Raw genomic sequence first — 17530 nt, forward strand, 5'->3', positions numbered from 1 at the left:
AATATTTTATTTTGTTTATAGATTTTGAGAATTTTAAAATATATAATAAATTTTAAAAAATTTAAAACAACTAAATGGGTTATCTGAACCTACAAAGATCCGAACATGAATAAAATTTAGAAATACCCAAATAGAGCTGAAATCTCACGTGGATGTGGATGCTAATGAATTTCTTAAAAGTTTAAAACCAAGTATATTTTTTTCACCTAGGATTCTTTTGGCTTATGCAAAGTTGAGAAGTATGAAAATCGATAACTATTTTATTCGCTTCTAACCATGCACGAGACAAACCACATAATATGATCAAACGATGATAGCCTTGGATACTTCCGGCTTTTTTAATTTATTTCACATATTCATTACGACAACTACATTATTACTTGGACCATCGTCGCCTTTCTTTTTACACATGCAGTATTGATCAAATACCAGTACTTAGAATCTGATCATAAGCTTTGTCGCTGCAGAAGTCGCATAAGCACTTAACATTAAACTCATCTCCCCAACGGCATTCTCCACCTTTAGCTCCCTTGTCCTCACGGCATCGTCTAAAACAAAACGTCGGACGTATCAAAGGCGCACAATAACTGAAGCCAACCTCACCACCGTATTCTTTCAAGCACTCTCTATCCTGCGCTTCGGTCTCAGGCATTTCTGCTCATTATATATATACATGGAATGCATGAGAGTATATAAATCACATATATAACGAAACTTGCAGCGATTACCGAAAGAAATACTCTGGATCATCTTATGAATCACACATATATATTTTAACGAATATATGTGAATAAATACGGAGTTAATTGGTTAATTTACCAAAGATAACCAAAAAGAAAATGAAAAATACGGCGAATGAAGAAATTGGCTTTGTTGTCATGGCCATCTTCTCTCTATATATCTCTTACTCTCTTTGTTTCACTTTGGAGTCAACGTAGGTGTAAATGAACTCGTACTATGTATGTTATTTATCTTTATCATTGGCGACGTTGGGGAAACAAATTATTTTGAAAGACTCATGTAGCTGTCAAGACACAACTACATTGTTCACACGTCAGTGACATGTAAATTCTGACCGTTAATTAAACATAAATTAAACGAACGACAGTCAGATATCTACACGTCGATGCAAAGTGAAAGATTCTTAAACAAGTAGATATTTTCTTTGCCTCTGATTTTTTTTTTTTTGGCTTTTGCAAAGTTGTGAAGTATATATGTAAGTTAGTATTAATTTATTTCTTTGCCTCAGATATCTACACGTCGACAGGTCAGTCAGTACCAACCTTACAAGTTACAATATGATCAAACCATGTGAGCCTTGGATACTTCCGGCTTTTTGTTTTGTTTCACACATTCATTACTACATTATTAGTTGAACCATATTCACCTTTATTATTCTGCAAACCATGACACATGCAGGATTATTCAAATACCACTTCGAGTCTGATCATTATAGGTACGTCGCTGCAGAAGTCGCATAAGCACTCAGCACTAAAGACATCTCCCCAAAGGCATTTTCCACCTTTAGCTCCCTTGTCCTGACGGCATCTCATATAGCAAACCGATGGAAATATTAGAGGCGCATAGAAATGGAAGCCAACATCATCACCAGACTCATCAACACTGTATATTCTTTCCGGCACTCGCTATTATGATATATAGATAACGTTTGAGAAAATAGAAATCACATTTATAATGAAATTTACAAGATCACGGTGAGAAATACATTCTGAGTCATTTTAATTGTGAATCATAAAACTTTCAACAAAGATATGTGAATAAATACAGAGTTAATTATGATTCACAATTATTTTTGAACAAATATATGTGAATAAATATGGAGTTAGTTAATTACCAAAGGTAGCCAAAAAGAGAATGAATAACACGACGAATGAAAAAACTGGCTTCGTTGCCATGGCCAATCTTTCTCTCTCTACTACTCTCTTTGTTTTTTTTTGTCAATCTCTCTTTGTTTTACTTTGGAGTTAACGTATGTGTAAACGAACTCGTACTATGTTTATTTATCTCTATCGTTGGGGCAATAAATTATTGTTGAAGAATCATTTAGCTGTCATCAGTACTATAAATATTGTTGCAGGATTCAACCGACACTTAGTAAACTGATCACAAAGTTTGTTGCTGCACAAAGTTTGTTGCTGCAGAAGTCGCATACGCACTTTCTAGAGATGGAAAAATCTATTTAAATCTCTTGTTAACACGTCACAGTTACATTCGATTTCTGACGGTTGATTACCCATAAATTAGTCGACCGACAATCAAGCACAGTCATATATCTTCACCAAGCACACTCATATATCTTCACGTGGATGCTAAATGCAGGATTTTAGATTTCATTTGCTCGGGTTCTTTGGCTTATGCAAAGTTGTGAAATATGAAAGTTGATACTTATTTTAGTCACCTCTACCACGATACAAACCATACAATATTTTAGATGCTTCCGGCGTTTTTATTTTTCATACTCATTACTACATTATACTTGGACCATTTTCACCATTTTTATTTCAGAAGCCATCATCACACATGCAGGATTGATCAAATGCCACTTAGAATCTGACCAGATTCGTGCCTGCAAAAGTCGCATAGGCACTTTACATTAATGCCATGTTCCCAAGTGCATTTTCCACCTAGAGCTCCCTTGTCCGCACGGCATTTTCTGACACAACGCGTCGGATATATCTTCGGCGCACAGAAACTGAAGCCAACATCACCACCGTATTCTTTCAGACACTCGCTATCCTGCGCTTCTGTCTCCGGCATTTCTGCTCATTTTATATATATATATATATAGAATATTTGAGAAAATAGTTTTCACATATATAATGAAACTTACTGGATCGCCGAGAGAAATACTTTCTGGATTAGCTATGAATCACACAAATAAAAACAAAATATATGTGAATAAATACGGAGTTAGTTAATTACCAAAGATAACCAAAAAGAGGAAGAAAAATGCAGCTAAGGAAGAAATCGACTTCGTTGCCATGTCCAAATTCTCTCTATATCTCTCCTCTCTACTTTCTTTTTCACTTTGGAGTTAACGTCTGTAAATGAACTCGTACACTAAGCTATTTATCTTAGTCGTTGGGGGTGATAAATTATCATTTTAAGAGTTAGCTGTCATCAGTAATATAAATATATTTCCTTCAAAAAAGTAATATAAATATATTTCTAAAAGACCTTACTAGGCCTGGAGCATTCAGGTATCACCGTATCGGTTCATCGGTTCAGTTCGATAAGGATATTTCAGGTATCAGTTCGGTTTGATTTGGATATTTTAGGTATCAAGTAGTTCGGGTAAAAGGGTAGAGAATCCATTTACTACTTAGCCTATTTTTGGTTTGGGTAATTTTGATTTTGGTTCAGTTTGGATAGTAAAACTAGGAACCATAAAATATCTGAAAAAATTAGATTCTCATTTGGTTTCGATTCTGGTTCGGTTATTTCGGATGGTTAAGATAATTCGGGTTAAATAGGATGATTCTTATAAAAATCTCAGATGTTTTGGATTTTTTTAAATAAAAATATTCAGATACTTTCGGATAGTTTAATACTTTATAACTTAGATTTTTTTTCAAATATTTTTGATACTTTTAATAAATTATTTAATTTTAAATATATATTTAGTTATGTTTTACTTTTATTTTATGTATGTATAATCAATATTTTTATATATTCGGTTATCCGTTCGGTTCATTGATCCGGTGGTTTCTGTTATTTCGGATATGGAAATGTTGCAGATGTATTCTAAAATTTTGAGGAATCGGAAATACACAAGTAACATTGACTGGAAAGGTGATTCTCAGTTTATATAAAACGCTTATCATACACAGTTTCCTGACTCCAATATGCCAAAATTGCCTTTCTCCCTCGCGCCTTTTTTTACAAGCAAACAGACATATGGAGAAATAAACAACATTCTTTCACACAGGAAAACATAACTGAGCGGTAGAAGTTATAAACCTGTTCCTAGGTAACCGTTGCTACCAGCAGAACTACCTATACGCGCAGGCAAATCACGAACAAGAATAGGTATAAAACTGAACTTACACTGGCGAAGATGATTACACTGGAGATGAGTACTGACTTACACTGGTGAAAAATAGGTACATCTTGTTGTGCTGGTATCAACTGTTATAAACCTGTTCATCACGCTAGAAAGTTCGGTTTGAATGCTGCGGTCGCTATAAAACTGAGGAGTACTTACAGAGCCGGTCTTAGATGTACCAGATGCTTCAAGGATAGGTATAGCAATGGAGCCACGGACTTCGTTATCTATTATGTGCTTCACACGCAGATACTCATCCTTCTTGTAATACATCACGTTTGATGTCCATTCACGTACTCCAGAGGTAAAGACTCTCCCAGGGAAACCCGGATAAGAACATTGATTTGGTTTGGAAGCAAAGGTGAATTTCCTTGAGACCTCACTGTACTGAGAGAGCCTCGGGTCAAGCAGATAGGCTTGGTCACATGTGCTGAGCATGTACTGGTCTCCTGTCTTGATAGGAGTCCAAACTTGAGCTAAAACGCCCTCTCCTGAACCTGAGAACAGCATAAACAAGCTTAATGCCTTTAGCATCTTCTCGTCTAATGAGTGGCTCAAAGACCTGGGGATAGTACAGGTCAGTACACTGCGTCGTTTACCACTTAGCTCATTGATATCTAATGAATGGTGAGGACTCCGAGAGCTCATTTCTTGACCATAGTAAGAGCTTGACCAAGTAGAATCCCTCGGCGCAGCTGCATGAGATGAAGTGATAGTAACTCCAAAGGGCATAGGGGGAGAGGTTGATAGACCATATTGGGCGACCAAGGTATCAGTCGAAGAAGGGCTGTCACACCACGTGGGGAAAGAGTCGAAGGTGGAAGCGGAGTTAAGCATGTCATCAGAGATGAAACTCCAAACACCAGAACCAAAGGTTAAACCATCCATATGTTCTTGATAACCAATGGTTAAACTCCATCTAGACAAAATTTTAACAATCTTATTGATGGTCTAATGTGTTTACAAAACCAGAATTTTCATCATTATCTATGGAATACTTTTAATTAATTCGGTGAGTGAGTCTCTCTACTTGTGCAAGTAACTGAAAGTTAGTTATTGTCTTCCTCTATACCAACCAACATATGATGTATCTCTCTGTTAGGTTCATTTTGTGTGTTTCATCCATTTGATTTTTTTGTGTGTTCAACCCAAAGAATGTGTTATGTCAACGGAACAAAATCTATTAAATCACTTGTTCACACGCCACAGTTGTGTTTTCTTTATGATCGTCGATTGACAGTAAATTAATCGAGTAGTCAATCACAGTCAGATATCTACACCTGGATGCTGAATTAAAGATTTTAAACACAAGTAGATATTTTCTTTGCATCGGGTTCTTGTGACTTATGCAAAGTTGTGAAGAAGTTAAATAATTATTATATTCACATATAACACGATTGACGATACCAACCATATAATGTGATCAAACCATGACTTAAGGTACTTCCTGCTCTTTTGTTAACATATTCATTGTTACTTGGGCGATTTTCATTTTTTATTATCATACAAAGCATGACACATGCAGTATTAATCATAATGGCTTGGACCACCTACACATGCAGGATTGTCGCTACAGAAGTCGCATAAACACTTATAGTTATTGACGCCCTCTCCCGAATAGCAAATTCCACCTTTAGCTTTGTTTTTTAAACGGCATTTCCAATAACAAACCTGAATTTCCTGACCGAAACAGGAATCCGAGGTAAATCCACCGACGTATTGTTTCAAGCACGGCCCCGCTTCTATCTCTGGAACTTCTGCTCATTATATATTGTATTAGATAAACACATGAGAAAATATAAATCAACATGAGAAATACTTTCTGGATCATTTTAATTATATGAAACACAATTTCTCTTAACAAATATATGTGAATGCATACGGAGTTAATTAATTACCAAAGATGACCAAGAAGAGTATGATAAGTACTGCGAAGAAAGAAAGTGACCTCGTAGCCATGGCCAACTTTTCTGTTTATTTTCTCCTCTCAACTCTCTATTTACTTTTGAGTTAAGGTGTGTGTTAATCACAACTTGTACTATGCTATTTATCTTTAAATCTCTGGTTTTTAAGGGTGTCACATCACCTGAATTATTATCATCCAATCATTTAGCTATATAAAAGAAAATAAATCTATGGTTTTAAAGGAGTGCCACATCACCTGAAAGATTCTCATCCAATTATTTAGCCACGTCATTACGGATGTTAATCTGATGAATCTTGAACCATCCAAATCCACCAAAATTGTCAACCCATTTTCAGAGGTTTTTTGTTTTTGTGGCCCACCCCTAATTCTGATACTACTCTCACCAGAATAGATCGAGACTAAATATTTGTATGGGACACAAATAAATGATGTAACAAAAAATGAAAATAATCATAAATAAAATTACATATATGCAAATTTTATTTAGATAAATTAAAATTATTTTAAATTCTGAATCTTTAAAATAATAAATAAATAGTATTTTTTATTAATGTGTAGATTTCTTTAATATACAATGATTTTTAACCAACATATATAATAAGAAAATAGCTTCATATAAAATATGATTCAAAAACATTTCATAAATCAGATCCAAATTATATAATTAACTTGATTTACTAAAAATATTAATTTATTTGATTCTCAAATAACATATTGACAAAAATAAGAGATAAATAAATGTGTATTGAAAATCTAAAATGTAACAAGTAGATCGAGTAGTCAATCGCAGTCAGATATCTACACCTAGATGCTAAATTAAAGATTTTAAACACAAGTAGATATTTTCTTTGCATCGGGTTTTCATGGCTTATGCAAAGTTGTGAAGAAGTTAAATAACACGATACCAACCATATAATGTTGATCAAACCATGTGGGCCTTAAGGTACTTCTGGCTCTTTTTCACATATTTATTATTAATTGGACGACTTTCATTTTTATTATCATACAAACCATGACACATGCAGGATTATTCAAATACCACCTAGATCTGACAGAAGTACTCGCTGCAGAAGTTGCATAAGCACTTAAAGCTTTCGGTACGCTGTTCGTCTTCTCCCTCTCCTGCCACATAGCAAATCCCAGCTTTAGCTCCGTTGTTTTCACGGCATTTTGTATGACAAAGCTGAATTTCCAGAACGGAACAGTTGCTTAAGGGAAATTCACCAACGTATTCTCTCACGCACAGCTGAGCTTCTATCTCCGGCACCTCTGCTCAGTATATATTATATTAGATAAATACACGAGAAAATAGAAATCAACTAGCGAAATACTTTCTGGATCATTTTAATTATACTAAACACAATTTTTCGTAGCAAATATATGTGAAAATATATGGAGATAGTTAATTACCAAATATGACCAAAAAGAGTATGAAAAATACGGCGAAGAAAGAAAGTGACTTCGTATCCATGGCTAACTTCTCTGTCTATATTTCTTCTCTCAATTCTCTGTTTTACTTTTGGGTTAAGGTATGTGTTAATCAACTTGTACTATGCTATTTATCTTCAAATATCTGATTTTAGGAGTGTCACATCACCTGAATTATTCTCATCCAACCATTTAACTATATAAAAGAAAGTAAATCTCTGGTTTTATATGGATGCCACATCACCTGAAATATTCTAAGTCTATTATTTAGCCACGTCATAGCGTATATTAAGCTGATGGACCTTGAACCACCCGGATCCATAAAAAAGCCAGCCCATTTCCAAAAGTTTTTGGGTTTTTTGGCCCACCCCTAATTCTAATATTATCTAATATCACTTAATCACCTTGAATTATCTCATAGCCGAATTTGTTTGTCTCTCCAACTCCTCCGGCATAATGCTTCTGATGGAGTTTCTATGCTCTTCAATAAACCATCAAATTATGAGGCCCTGTAACTCTCCACATCCCTCATCTCACAAATATATATGCCTCTAAAAGAAACCATAAATCATTCTGATGAAACACATCCCATCTCTCTACATTCCCTCTTCAGCTATATATATATATATATACCGCAATCAACAATTTCTTGTTCAGATCCTTAAATTCATTCTTAACACTATGGCACATCAAACGGACAAGTGACACCTTCTATTTCCCTTGCAGAGTGTTTTCTCCTTTTGCTTTTTGTTAAGTTCTTGAAAAGAGACTAAAAAGGTGATTACATACTAATTTGGAAAAGAAACATCTAAATTTTATTCTCTGATATATACAAAGTTATTACTCTCTCTCTCTCTCTCTCTCTCTCTCTCTCTCTCTCTCTCTCTCTCTCTCTCTCTCTCTCTCTCTCTCTCTCTCTCTCTCTCTCTCTCTCTCTCTCTCTAATAAAACACTAGAATAAGATTCGTGTTTTGCTCAAAATGTATACAATCTTTTTTGCACATTATTATTTATTTTGTGCTTTTTAAGTATTATGAAATAATAAATATATTAAATAATTGAGAAGAGAATAACTAATATGTATATAGTCAAATTCGAGTGAATACATAAATCAAAATAATATCTCTTGTTTATTTATAATAATATTTTGGTAAATAAATTAAAACAGTTTATTTATTTATTTATATGGCATATAATTAAATTTAAATGATATTAACATAGATATATAATATATTTTAATATGAATATTCATTAATCTGCTTCCTACTTTATTAACATTTGTATATTTACTATAACAAAAAATTTAAACATTGAACACAAAGTTTTCATTGTGAAATATTTAATAGTTTTAGAAATTTATAATCGTTTTTAAAAATTCAATGCAGATTTCAAATTCAAAATATTAAGGACTCAATACTTTTTCAGTGCCACATATTTATGTATTTGTATATGGTGTATTGTTTATTTTAAACGATATTGAAATATATACATACATTTTTAATCTGAATATCTATTAAATGAGACTTCATTTGCATATGATTTTATGATCATTTGTATGCTGTTATAACAAAAAAAGAGTTAAACCATTGATCAAAAGAATTTTAGTGCGAGACTTTTAACAGTTTTAGTAATTTATAGTCATTTAAAAAAAAATCTAAATACAACATATAAAAAATCTAAATTGTTTATTATATGATTAATGTGATTGTTTATTTTTTGGAGGAATTTAATGATACCATTATTCATCTTTACCACCACTAAATGAACATTTTCAAAAATACTTTCTTTATTAAGTAGCAAAAAAACTCATATACCTTTGTTTTCTATATATATATATAATAATTATTTAAAGAAATAAAAAATAATTTTTTTATGTTTTCGAATTATACCTTTTCAAATTCGAACTTTTTATAAATTTTTTCCGAACCTTGTTTTTCAAAATTTCTTTTTGAAAATCAAAAATTAAGTTTGAAACTATTTTTTAAAATATTTTTTTTTTAAATTTATTTATATATTTATTAGAATCTTAAATTTCATATTCCAAAAATCATACCCGATCCTTCAACTCTAAACCCCAAGTCTAGATTAGTTAACCCTAGGTGTAAAAATGTTTGTACCCTTCCTTAAAAGTGAGGATAGAAGTGTTTAGTGTAAACATGAAAAATGATACTATGAATGTGGTATTTGTGGCAATTTTTTTATTTTTTAATAATATAAAATTAAACAAAAAGAGGAAGGATACAATAATTGTTATCAAATCCTTATTATTCAAAATCATTAATGTATATGTTAATCGTATTAGGTAATTTCGTAACTTTTATTTAAACAAAAAATGGAGAATATTTTCTTGGGCACTACTAATAATTTGATTGTTAGTTTAGTAAAAAAAATATAATACATGTTTAAAGGGACAAACTTATTACTACTTCAAATGTTGCAGTTTTTATCAATTAATATATAAAGGATATTAAGTTTTAATATTAAATGCATAATTTTGTGATTGTTTATTTTCATAATTTTACCAATAAGAATTACCAATTCAATTAATTTTCTTGAAATTTATAATTAGTGTTTTATATTTCTTTTTTTAAACAATTTTTTTCTAAAACAAGTATGTTTTTGGAACCGATGGAATATCATATACAATATCAATATCATGATCCACACTAATACCAAAATTACATTTCCCACTCATGCCTTTTTCTACAAGCAAATTAATGTACCGAGAACTAAACAACATTCTTTCGTTGACAAAAAAACAACAACATTCTTTCACAGGAGAAGACATAACTGAGCAGTAGGTGTTATAAACCTGCTCCTAGGTAACCATTGCTACCAGCAGAACTACCTATACGAGCAGCTGGCAAATCACGAACAAGAAACTTCACCGTCTGTTTTTTCATACCAACTAACATCTCCAAACACTCTTGGAGATCAGAATCTGTAACCAGCATCACCCATTCCTCTTCATCGTCAAAGTACTTGAGCTGAAACAACCCTTCTTGCAGTCTAAAGCGTTTCCCAACTTCTTTGTAGAGCTGCAGACACCCAACAGATGGATCGAACTTGAAACGTGTTGTGTCTTCTCTGTAAGTGGCCTTTACAGTGAGCGTTGCTGATCCACTCTCGCTGCTATTGCTTTTGTGTGCTCTCCTTTGGTTCCTATCGTCCATGGAAGGAGATGAGCTTCTAAGCATAACTGCTCCTGAGCCGTGTGATGAATCTGACATGGACCGGTTAGGCTCAATAATATTGCCACTTGCAATTTCCTGAGAGCTGCCATTGAAGCCAGACTGTTCAGCCTTCAAAGCACATGGCTGATCACTAGCATTAACCTCCATGAATGATCCTGCACAAACAGAAAATGGCTTAAGATTGTAGTCTTATCCATCTAAGGATTATGGTTATAGAGATGATTCTTACCGTTTGTGATGATATCATCCTCTAACTTAATTGTATTGTCGACTGATTCAGGTTTCAAGAACTCACATGAGGCATCCTCAGCCATAACATGTGCATTGTTACCATTGGAAGAGCAAACTGCAACAAACTCTCCCGTTGCTGAGTCAAACCTCAGTCCTCCTTCTATACCATGGACAGAGTCAAGCACCGTCTGTATTTTCCTTAATGATCTGTTCACTTTGTTGATCTTACGAGATGGCCACCTCATGATCCCATGTTGTCTGCATATCCGTTTCAGTGTAGTGGGACAAACTGCAAGATTAGATCCAAAGTCAAGACTGTTAGAAAGTTCTATTTGGTAATGGAAAACTCATCCATGCATGAGATTATTTGAAAATCTCACCACCAATGCTTCTTGCAGCATCCTTAAGACTCCCAGAGAAATGTTGTTGGAGAACTCTTAAGCTCACATTCCTCTCTGTGGCGCCTTTCGTTCTCTCTGCTGTTCTAGCTTTGCTCATATCCTATGAACAAAAAAAAATCAGTTTCAATCTAGTCACATCTACAGAATAAATAAATTGCACACATCAACATACCTGTTCACAAGTGCCTTGAGAGCCTGTACTATCTTTATCAGAGGACTTATCAGAAAATATGCTTGGAGTTGAGCTAGTTGCCTCCACATCTGAAACAGTTCTCAGAGTTCGACAAACTCTCTGCAAAGTACCCTCAAGGCTGTCTAATAAAAGTTGCTGTTCCAAGCTTCCTTTCAAACTTAAAGGCAAGAAAAGTTCAAGAATATAATCATCTTCACCAGTGTAAGTGCTCCTCAGTTTTAGAGCAACAGCAGCATTCAAACCGTGCTTTCTAGCGTGATGGACAAGAGGGTATTCACTGATGTCATACGCCTTCACATCAGAAGAAAAGGACGGTTGGTTGGATACAAAAGCTTTGCCAACGATTCCTTCCTTTTCTCTTAGAGGATGATCCAAACACGCGTGGACAAAGCCTTCCATGTCCATATCATTCACATAACAAGCGGTCTCCTCTATGCAAAGAACACCTGAGTTTGGGATCCAGGTTAGAGCTAAAGGCAACTTGTGTGCATGACATAGTGCTCGCAGAACATCTTGTATTTCAGCTAAGGCGTCTCTTTGATTACTTGAAAGGTACTGTAAAGCAGAATACCATTAGACTGAGGCATAGAACAACGAGAAATAGTGGGTTGTACATAGCTAGGGCTGAGATTATGAACCGAAACAAACCCGCCTAACCAACACCGAACCAAAAATTCCGGTTAGTTTGGTTCGATTCAGTAGATTTATTTAAAAAAGTTTGATTTCAGTTCGATTTGGCAATCGGTTACTTCGGCTTTTTTTCAAAAAAAATTATAACCAAACAATACCAAAAATCCAAACCGAATTAACCAAATTTAAACTGAACTAGTCGAAATTAACCGAACTTATCCTCGGGAATTTTAATAAAATTTTACCAAAATATAACCGAAGTCAAAAATTTCGGTAAGAGTTTCAAAAACCAAACCTTATTTTGGATCAATATGGTAAGAGTTATGTCAAACCGAACTAACCAAAAACCGAATTACCCGAACCCACGCAGGCCTATACATAGCTAAGCTTTTGTTTGGTTCAGATGTTACCTGAGGACGAGGGACCACTGATGTCCTTAAGTCTACAGCCTGAAGAAAAGAAAAAGAAAGTATACGATAAGTTTTCGACATATTTAGTACAAAACAAGGAATCAGTAACTGCATTGTGTAACCTTTCAACCACAACAAACTGTCTTCAGGCTGCCCTTGGGAAGCTTTGGCAGAGGGGACTCAGGCTGTTCTTAAGCCAACAAAGATTCTCAGACCCTAAATCAAGTTTGCATAAGCCAATAGAAATAAAAGAGAGGAGGAGAGATAGAGAGAAAGAGAATCCACCTGGAGAGCACGGCAAACAGAGTCCAGCTCCACATCAAAACTGAGCTTCTCATCAGATGTGACAAGCTCCATGACAGCACAACAAGATGCTCCAGATGCTTCAAGGATGGGTATAGCAATGGAGCCACGGACTTCATTATCTATTGCGTGCTTCACACGCAGATACTCATCCTTCTTGTAGTACATCACGTTTGGTGTCCACTCGCGCACTCCAGAGATGAAGACTCTCCCAGGGAGACCAGGATAAGAAGACTGATTTGGTTTGGAAGCAAAAGTGAATTTCCTTGAGACCTCACGGTACTGAGAGAGCCTCGGGTCAAGCAGATAGGCTTGACCGCATGTGCTGAGCATGTTCTGGTCTCCTGTCTTGACAGGAGTCCAGACTTGTGCTAAAACGCCGTCTCCTGAACCTGAGAACTGCATAAACAAGCTTAGTGCCTTTAGCATCTTCTCGTCTAACGAGTGGCTCAAAGACCTGGGGATAGTACAGTTCAGTACACTGCGTCGTTTACCACTTAGCTCATCGATATCGAATGAGTGATGATGACTCCGAGAGCTCATTTCTTGACCATACTGGGAGAACAACATGTCAGTGTCAAAAGGGATATTGCACCATGTGGGGAAAGAGTTGAAATTCATAAGCTCAGAGGTGGGAGAGGAGTTGAGCATGTCATCAGAGATGAAACTCCAAACACCAGAACCAATGGTTAAACCATCCATATGCTCTTGATAGCCAAACCCATTTTCTCTGGAAGCAAAAGGGTGTTGTTCCATCTCGTTGATGATTAACAAGTGTTGATTTTGATACGAACTGGTTAAGATCAAAGACAGGATCTTTGAATACAAAAAGAGATGCTTGAAAGTTGAAACCTCCACCAGTATCCTACAACAAAGAAGACGACACAAAATCAAATTAACTAGTTGACTTCGAAGAAGACAAAACTCACCGCAGGAAAATAAAGACAAAAGAGTTAAAACAAGAAGCCCTGTCTCACAGAATTGTAAAAGTTCAAAACTTTAATAGTAAAGAGACCAAAGTTGAGAGTTTGAGACAGAACATAGACAATTCAAAAACAGAGACGACAACTACATGCGGCGATAAAAAACAGAGCAAAGCAAAGACAAAGACAAAGAAGAGAGTAAAGTTCAGAGTTTCAGACAGACCTTTAGACAATTCAAAAACAGAGACGACAAAACTACACAAATGGTGTTTGCGGCGAGAGAAAACAGAGTAAAGTTTTAAAAGTTGAGCTTTATGCTAAAAGTAGAAAGTTCGGTTTGATTCTATAGAAGATAAAGAGGCGTACACACTTGAGTTCTCTTAGGAAGCTACGTGAGCAGAGTGAAATGAGGCAGATTCTATTAAATCTAAAGTCGTAAGCTTTGCAAGGAAGGAGAGAAAGTCTACTCAGACACGGAATCTAATCGGTTTTTCTCTCTCTGAGCTTTTGTGCTTGCGTATGCAGTTTTTGATTAAAGGATGATGATGTTTTTATAGGAATCATTGAGAGGGTATCAATGCGGTTTCGGGTTTTTTTCGGTTATAATATTCTCGGTTTCCAATTAATTCTGATACCTTCGTTAGTTAGTTTGGTTAATTTGATTCCCTTGTTTTAGATAATTCATTTTTCAACAAACTAACCAAAAACCGAACCTCACAAAAAGACTTAAATATTTTCAAAAACTTCCAAAGTAAACGAAATTTAAGATAAAAAAATGAACCAAAAACCAAATTTTTTGGTTCAGTTTGGTTTAGCTGATTCAGTTATATTCAAATCCGAAAGTTTTTTTGTTTTAACAACGTTCAAATCCAAAAGGTTAAGTATCATATCATATGTTAAGTGTATTTTCTGGTTGATATTTGGGACGAGACTCAAATAATCTCTAAAAAATTAATACAAATAAGTATTTTAATTTTGGGTGAAACCATATAGACAGTAATTTAGTTTACGACAGAAACCAAATCAAAATCGACGGATTTACGCATTACTCCCAATTTTTTTTTTACTACTAAGCTAATACCGTTTAGTTATATTAGTGTTACTGTATGTTTCACAAAACAAATTTTACTATTGATTAATAAATATATATAACAAATATGGAATCACAAAATTGCAGCAACAACTTATAAAAACAATCACATCTAAAATGTAAAAACTATCACAAAATATTCGCATTTCAAATGTATTTCACTACTATATCTTATAAAGACGAAAAAACTATTAAAATGTTAAAAGCTATGACGTATTAGCCCTTATGATTAGAGATGAATATATTAATTTTATTACCAATCTTTTTAGCAATGACAAATGTGTCACATATATTCACATCCAATCCAATGTGGAAAGTTATTGATGAACACATTACCCACTTGTTAATCCATAACTAAGAATAAATTATCATTTTCTTAATCTTAATTTGGTTTTAAGAGATCAGCATGTAACCCTCTTTATATGATTTGTTTGACCTTAAACCATTATTGCATATTAATATGTGTCTTGAGCATTTTTATATTATTATGCTGACGTCCCGAATGACTATTTCTCCTCTTACATATTATATTCTCCGTATATTATAAAGATGACGAAAGCGTCATATTATGCGGAGAATCATGGCCGTCCCGGTTAGATTCTTTAAGCGTGGATTCAACAATATACCGCTATGTTTATATCTTGCGCGACGACTTTGCCTGCCTCCCTATTTGCTGTATTTGATATTTAAGTTCTTTTCAATCCATGTTCAAGAAAGATTCTTTCCAATCTTTTAATTATGTATATATGACGTAAGAGAAAAATATATTATATAAGATGACAAAAGAAATTATAGAACTGCACTAGACGACCAGAAACTTTCGAACACACGAATCTAATAGGTAACTTAACTCTAGTGATGAGTATATTTAATCCACTAGGCATAGGGCATTCACAAAGGATTGATTAAAATTTCTTTTTGTTTTTATCAACCAAACACAAACTATAAAGTTCTTATGTCGTAAGGGAGAAGAGTTCAAATGTTACTGTGTGTTTTGTAAGTAAATTAAGTCAAAGCTGTGAATTGGTCGTTTTTTATGATAAAAATATAAATTTTTGTGCTTGCGTATGCAACAAAATGTTTTGATTAAGGATGCTATATATTTTTATAATATCATCATATGTTAGTGTTTTTTTGTTGATATCCGGATATTTGAGACGAGACCCAAAAAATTGATATCAATGATATCTGGATTTTCTAAATAAAACTTAACAGTACAGGTTAGAAAAAAAAACATGATGCATGTCGTTTGGCCAGACCAAGGAAACAACAATTTAATTCATAGTAAAAATCGAATCTGTAACTAACGGATTTACATTTACGCATTGCTCCAAATTTTCTTTTTATCACCAAGCTAACACTGCTTAGTTATTTACTTATATATATATATATATATATTAACATATATATATATATATGTTAATATATGTTTCAGAAAACAAACCTTACTATTGATTAATAAATACATAACAAACATTACTATGGAATCACAAAAATGCAGATAACTTATAAAAACAATCACATACTACACAAATATAAATGTAAAAAGATACTGTGATGTTTTAACCAATATGATTAGATATTATTAATCTAATTAATTTATTGTCAAAAAAGAATATATTAATTTATTACAAATCTTTTTAGCTATGGCAAATCGAGGTGTCACATATACTCACACCCAATCAAATGTGGAAAGCTATTAATGAACACGTTACCCACTTATTAATCCCTAACTAAGAATAAATTATCATTTTCTTAATCTTATTTGGTTTTATGTGATCAACAAAAGGTGCAAGTATTGAGCCCTCTTTATATGATTTGCTTGGCCTTGAACCATTATTGCATGTTAATATATGTGTCTTAAGCATATTTTATTTTTCTTATGCTGATGTGAAGAATGACTTTTACAACCTCTCTTCTTACATATATTATTCTTCTCCGTATAATGTAAAGATGACGAAAGCTTGATATTATGCGGAGAACCATGACCTTTCCGGTTAGATTCTTCTTTCGAGATGCGAATTTGTGTTTCAAGATTCTTTAAGCGTGGAATCTTCAACGATATACAGCTATGGCTATATATTGCACGACTTTGCCTGTCTCCCTATTTGCTGTATTTGATATTTTATGTTCTTTTCAATATCATAAGTATATATGACGATGACGTGATGCTAAAATATCTGTAACTTTATTTCCAGCAGCCTATTTCTAAGTTATTATATAAGATTTTTGGTGCAAAGTTATTATGTAAGATGACAATTTACAAAAGAAAAACTATAGAACTACACTAGATGACTAGATACATCTCGAATACACGAATCTAATACGTAATCAGTGATTAACATATTTAATCCACTAGGCATTCACAAAGTAAGTTTTAGATTAAACAACTTTAATTTCAACAAGTAGCTTAATATATTAAATGTGCTTTTGTTTTGGCCAACCAAACTATAAAGTTCTTATAGATCGTAAAGAAGAAGAGTTCAAATGTTACTGTGTTTTGCAAGTAACGTTAAGATCATCTCCAATGGTACTCTATAATTTTCTTTATATTTCACTCTAAAATAGAGTAATTCTATTATAGAATTGAATTTGCTCCAATGGTTCACTCTATAATAGAGTTACTCTATAATAGAGTGAAATATAGAGTAACTCTATTATAGAGTGAACCATTGGAGCAAATTTAACTCTATAATAGAGTTAGTCTATTTTAGTGTAAATTATAGAGGAAAAA

General features: G+C 33.7%; 3 protein-coding genes across 6 annotated transcripts; all 3 read right to left on the reverse strand.

Annotated features, from left to right (window-relative positions):
• Positions 1 to 237: 237 nt before the first annotated feature.
• LOC103866167 (defensin-like protein 2) lies at positions 238 to 982 on the reverse strand. The gene is made up of 2 exons (XM_033290589.1): positions 820 to 982; positions 238 to 654 (listed from the first exon to the last, which is right to left on the reverse strand). The coding sequence occupies exons 1-2, from the start codon at positions 884 to 886 to the stop codon at positions 422 to 424; spliced, it is 300 nt and encodes a 99-aa protein (XP_033146480.1). The 5' UTR covers positions 887 to 982; the 3' UTR covers positions 238 to 421.
• Positions 983 to 2383: 1401 nt separating this feature from the next.
• On the reverse strand, positions 2384 to 3090 carry LOC103866081 (defensin-like protein 4). The gene is made up of 2 exons (XM_018658153.2): positions 2944 to 3090; positions 2384 to 2780 (listed from the first exon to the last, which is right to left on the reverse strand). Exons 1-2 carry the CDS (start codon positions 3002 to 3004, stop codon positions 2554 to 2556), a joined length of 288 nt encoding a protein of 95 aa, XP_018513669.1. The 5' UTR covers positions 3005 to 3090; the 3' UTR covers positions 2384 to 2553.
• Positions 3091 to 6909: 3819 nt separating this feature from the next.
• LOC103866075 (protein NLP8) lies at positions 6910 to 17386 on the reverse strand. Of its 4 annotated transcripts, none has more exons than XM_009143948.3 (8): positions 13930 to 17386; positions 12766 to 13648; positions 12481 to 12519; positions 11420 to 11995; positions 11227 to 11347; positions 10845 to 11135; positions 7404 to 10770; positions 6910 to 7262 (listed from the first exon to the last, which is right to left on the reverse strand). In XM_009143948.3, the coding sequence occupies exons 2-7, from the start codon at positions 13537 to 13539 to the stop codon at positions 10226 to 10228; spliced, it is 2346 nt and encodes a 781-aa protein (XP_009142196.1). In that variant the 5' UTR covers positions 13540 to 13648; positions 13930 to 17386; the 3' UTR covers positions 6910 to 7262; positions 7404 to 10225. The 4 variants fall into 4 exon arrangements, with proteins under 4 accessions (XP_009142196.1, XP_009142197.1, XP_009142199.1 ...); XM_009143949.3 differs by having other exon boundaries at positions 14077 to 17385; XM_009143951.3 differs by lacking the exon at positions 13930 to 17386 and having other exon boundaries at positions 12766 to 13182; positions 13278 to 13413.
• Positions 17387 to 17530: the final 144 nt, after the last annotated feature.

This window comes from Brassica rapa, chromosome A04 (assembly GCF_000309985.2).
Source record: "Brassica rapa cultivar Chiifu-401-42 chromosome A04, CAAS_Brap_v3.01, whole genome shotgun sequence".
Taxonomy (NCBI): domain Eukaryota; kingdom Viridiplantae; phylum Streptophyta; class Magnoliopsida; order Brassicales; family Brassicaceae; genus Brassica; species Brassica rapa.

Bases quoted from the DNA above. Each gene is read 5' to 3' on its own strand.
- LOC103866081 (XM_018658153.2), bottom strand. From the start codon at position 3,004: ATGGCAACGAAGTCGATTTCTTCCTTAGCTGCATTTTTCTTCCTCTTT. The intron at 2,781-2,943 runs GTAATTAACTAA...TAAAATGAGCAG, and splicing joins CCTCTTTTTGGTTATCTTTG to AAATGCCGGAGACAGAAGCG.
- LOC103866075 (XM_009143948.3), bottom strand. From the start codon at position 13,539: ATGGAACAACACCCTTTTGCTTCCAGAGAAAATGGGTTTGGCTATCAA. The intron at 11,996-12,480 runs GTAACATCTGAA...TCTGCTTTACAG, and splicing joins CAGTGGTCCCTCGTCCTCAG to TACCTTTCAAGTAATCAAAG. The intron at 10,771-10,844 runs GTAAGAATCATC...CTGTTTGTGCAG, and splicing joins GGATGATATCATCACAAACG to GATCATTCATGGAGGTTAAT.
- LOC103866167 (XM_033290589.1), bottom strand. From the start codon at position 886: ATGGCCATGACAACAAAGCCAATTTCTTCATTCGCCGTATTTTTCATT. The intron at 655-819 runs GTAAATTAACCA...TATAATGAGCAG, and splicing joins TTTCTTTTTGGTTATCTTTG to AAATGCCTGAGACCGAAGCG.